At 36.0% G+C, this 3,202-nt stretch overlaps 1 protein-coding gene across 1 annotated transcript; it reads left to right on the top strand.

The window, feature by feature from the left end:
* Positions 1–953: 953 nt before the first annotated feature.
* Positions 954–3,202, top strand: LOC102667003 (zinc finger protein ZAT1). Its single transcript, XM_006599159.4, has 2 exons — positions 954–1,092; positions 1,383–3,202. The coding sequence occupies exon 2, from the start codon at positions 1,502–1,504 to the stop codon at positions 2,741–2,743; it is 1,242 nt and encodes a 413-aa protein (XP_006599222.1). The 5' UTR covers positions 954–1,092; positions 1,383–1,501; the 3' UTR covers positions 2,744–3,202.

Raw genomic sequence — 3,202 nt, 5'->3', positions numbered from 1 at the left:
CTCAGTCCAAATTCGTGACACTTTTCATTTTACTCAAGGTCCTCACATGTATCATTCACATAGGCAATCATACTCAATCAAATAGAATTACTATTGACAAATAAATTCTCATTTTAAATATTTAATGCAATCACATACTACATACTTAAGGTTTACCTCCGTGAAGATCACTAATTAAGTTGGAAAAATCCTACACCAAGTTAAGTTTTTGCAGTTAACATTTGTCTTAGATATTTGCATACTTATTTTTTTTATAACTTTAAATAGGTTTAGTTATTATTTTCGCCATCTAATTTAATTTTGAAAAATTCAATTAATTTTTTTATTTTTTTAAAATAAGTTTAATTTGATCCATTTTTCTTCTATCTTTTAAAAAAAAATAGACAAAATTTAGTTTTAATCAGGAACAAAATGGATTCATTTAAAAGATAATAATGGATCAAATTAGAACTTTTTAAAAATAAAGAAACAAATTAAACCTAATAAATAAATCAGAGTACCAAAATAGTAATCAAATATTTTTCTTTTAATATATTTTAAAAATTTAATTGAATTTAAAACTTTCCAAATTTATACCGACAAAAATTCCATCTATTATACAAAATATTTTTTTGCTGAATTATTACATAAAATAATTTTTTTGAGGCGTTACATAAAATACTAACTACTCATTAATTGGTGGTTTTTATTTAATACTGTGCTATTTACAATTTTAATTCTTGAATACATTTACTGCACCATGCCACCTCATTATTTTTTATTTTAATTTCACACAATTATTAGTATAAACCTAGGTAATATTAGGCGTGTACTGGCGAGATTAATGGCGTCATTTGTGTTCGCTGAACTGAAACAAACTCCCATAGCATTTGGGCTTTTAAATGTAAAAGGTGGGGGCACAGCACAAGGGCATTGCGAAAGACAATAATAATAAGAAGTAAAGGTCTCAGAAACGTGACACTCCAATTCTTCCACACACAAGTTAAAAAGGGACTCCCAATTTTCCAATCCTAGTAGAAGTAGAACACAACAGACACCACTCTCTCTAATATGCGACTCGTCAAAAACCTTGTTTTCTTCTGAATTTCTAAGGTAGCATCTCCGCTTCTTCTTCTTCCTTTCTTTTTTTCCCCAATCTATTATTATCTTTCTAGTGTTTTAAAACCCTGCAATGGACCAAGTCAATTGTGTTGGTGGTGGTTTAAATTCAAATTTCTAGATTACCCTTTTTCTTCTTTGTGTTTTACCAAAAAAAATACAACACAAAAGAGAATCATCAGTTAGAGAGATTATTTTCTTGGTCGCTAAGCTACCCTTTGGTGTTCTTTTCCTCTATCTTTTTTAATCTGACCTGGTCTTTGTGTCAATTTTGTCTTCATCAGGTGTGTGTGGTATTATACCCTTTGGTGTTCTTTTCCTCAATCTATAGCCAGGTGCTAGTAATTGCATTCTCTCTCCATTAATCACCCAAAAAATCAAGAAAGGTTCAATTTTTGGTTCAATGGAAAAAGACCAAGAGGCTCAGCATCATAGGGAAAATCAAGGGTCTTTGGTTACTACCGTGAAAGTAGAAGGGTCAGAGGCTGTTAACAACAATGAGCATCGTTCTTGGGTGTGTCATATCTGCAAGAAAGGGTTCGGCTCAGGTAAAGCACTTGGTGGACACATGAGAATACACAACCTTTCCAAGAAGCAGCAGGTTCATAGGGCTAAACAAGGCACTACTATTGTTGCAAAGCCCAAAACCAACAAATGGGTGTTTGTGAGTGGCAACCCCACTTGTTCTCTTTGTGGAAAGAGCTTTTCTTCCATGAAGTCCTTGTTCGGGCACTTGAGGTCTCACCCTGAGAGGATGAGGAAGGGGATTCAAAACAACACTCCTTCAATCAATGGTGCATCCTCCAATTCCACATCTTCATCAACCCTTTCTGATGACTCTACTGCTGTTGATCTCTCCCAAGCTCTCAGGGGTTGTTGGTCTGTCTCTGCCAAGAGAGGCCGCAGAAGCCCTTCTTGTAGCAAGTCAAATTCTGGTTTAGAAGATGATGGGGAAATTGAGCCACGTATGCAAGAGGCTGTGTATAACCTCATGTTGCTGGCAAGTGGGAATCCCAAGCGGGAGGAAGAGCTTGACGGTGATCAGATTGAAGAGAAGAAGCTGTTAAACCCAGTTTTTGGGGATTCTGATGAGATGAAGAGAGATAGAAAGAGAGTGACAAAGAAAATGAAATTAACAGAATTAGAAGCAGCTGAGGAGGGGGACAAGCTATGCAGAATATGCAATACAACTTTCCCAAGTCCCCAAGTTTTAGAGGGTCATCTATGCAGCAGCAAAATTTTTAAGAACATTCAAGTCATGGATGAATCTGAATCAGATGGTGTGTTAGCCACAAAAGAGGAGCATCATGCCAAAAAACCAACCATGCAAGGAGAGGAAACAACTGTTCTTGGGGGTAATGCTGTGGAAGCCATTAGAGGGTATCATTGTAAAATTTTCATCAAGACTTTCTCAACTGGTCAGGTCTTTGGGGACCACAAGATATCTAATTGGACCAGCACGGCAGAAGCTCAGTCATCAGCTCAAGCAACTTCCTCACCTGTGGGAAATGCTCAGAATTGTTCCAAGATTTTGACTTTTGATCTTAATCAGCTTCCTGCTATGGATGGACAAGATGGTGTTCAATCAGACTTGTTTATTCCTGCCAATATTGTGACATCATTCAGTTATGGTTCCTCCTCCTAAAACTGTGTAACCAATTACTAATTAGTGAGTTCAAATTTAGGCTGAGTTTGTGACCATTATAGGGCATCGCATTCTATTGGGCAAAGATAAAGTAAGTTCTCTTCACAGCTAGTTTTGCATTCTGATTAATTGGTTTTGTCTTTAGTATTATAACTTCTTGAAGTGAGACACCACCGTGTTAGATGAGGAACCATCTTAGTTGTTTCCTATGTTTTGGGTAGGGTCATGAGCTCTTGCCTTTTCTGTGTTTTCTTTCTTAATGTGAAGCATGATGTGTCCCGCAAACTTGCTGTGAAGGAAAGATCCGAAAAGGCATTGTGGGGCTTTCATTGGGGATATAAATGTTACCCTTTTCTGTGTAAGTGCAATTGGACAGCTTGGTTATTTCATATTCTTTTGTTTTTTAGTGGTCTTTCATATTAGTATCGGTTTATCATTAAATAATTATTTGACCATCAT

This window comes from Glycine max, chromosome 16 (assembly GCF_000004515.6).
Source record: "Glycine max cultivar Williams 82 chromosome 16, Glycine_max_v4.0, whole genome shotgun sequence".
Lineage (NCBI taxonomy): Eukaryota > Viridiplantae > Streptophyta > Magnoliopsida > Fabales > Fabaceae > Glycine > Glycine max.
The sequence above is the reverse complement of the archived record's forward strand: the minus strand, read 5'-3'. Positions and strand labels throughout refer to the sequence as shown.

Coding starts and splice junctions, on each gene's coding strand:
- LOC102667003 (XM_006599159.4), top strand. CDS start 1,502: ATGGAAAAAGACCAAGAGGCTCAGCATCATAGGGAAAATCAAGGGTCT.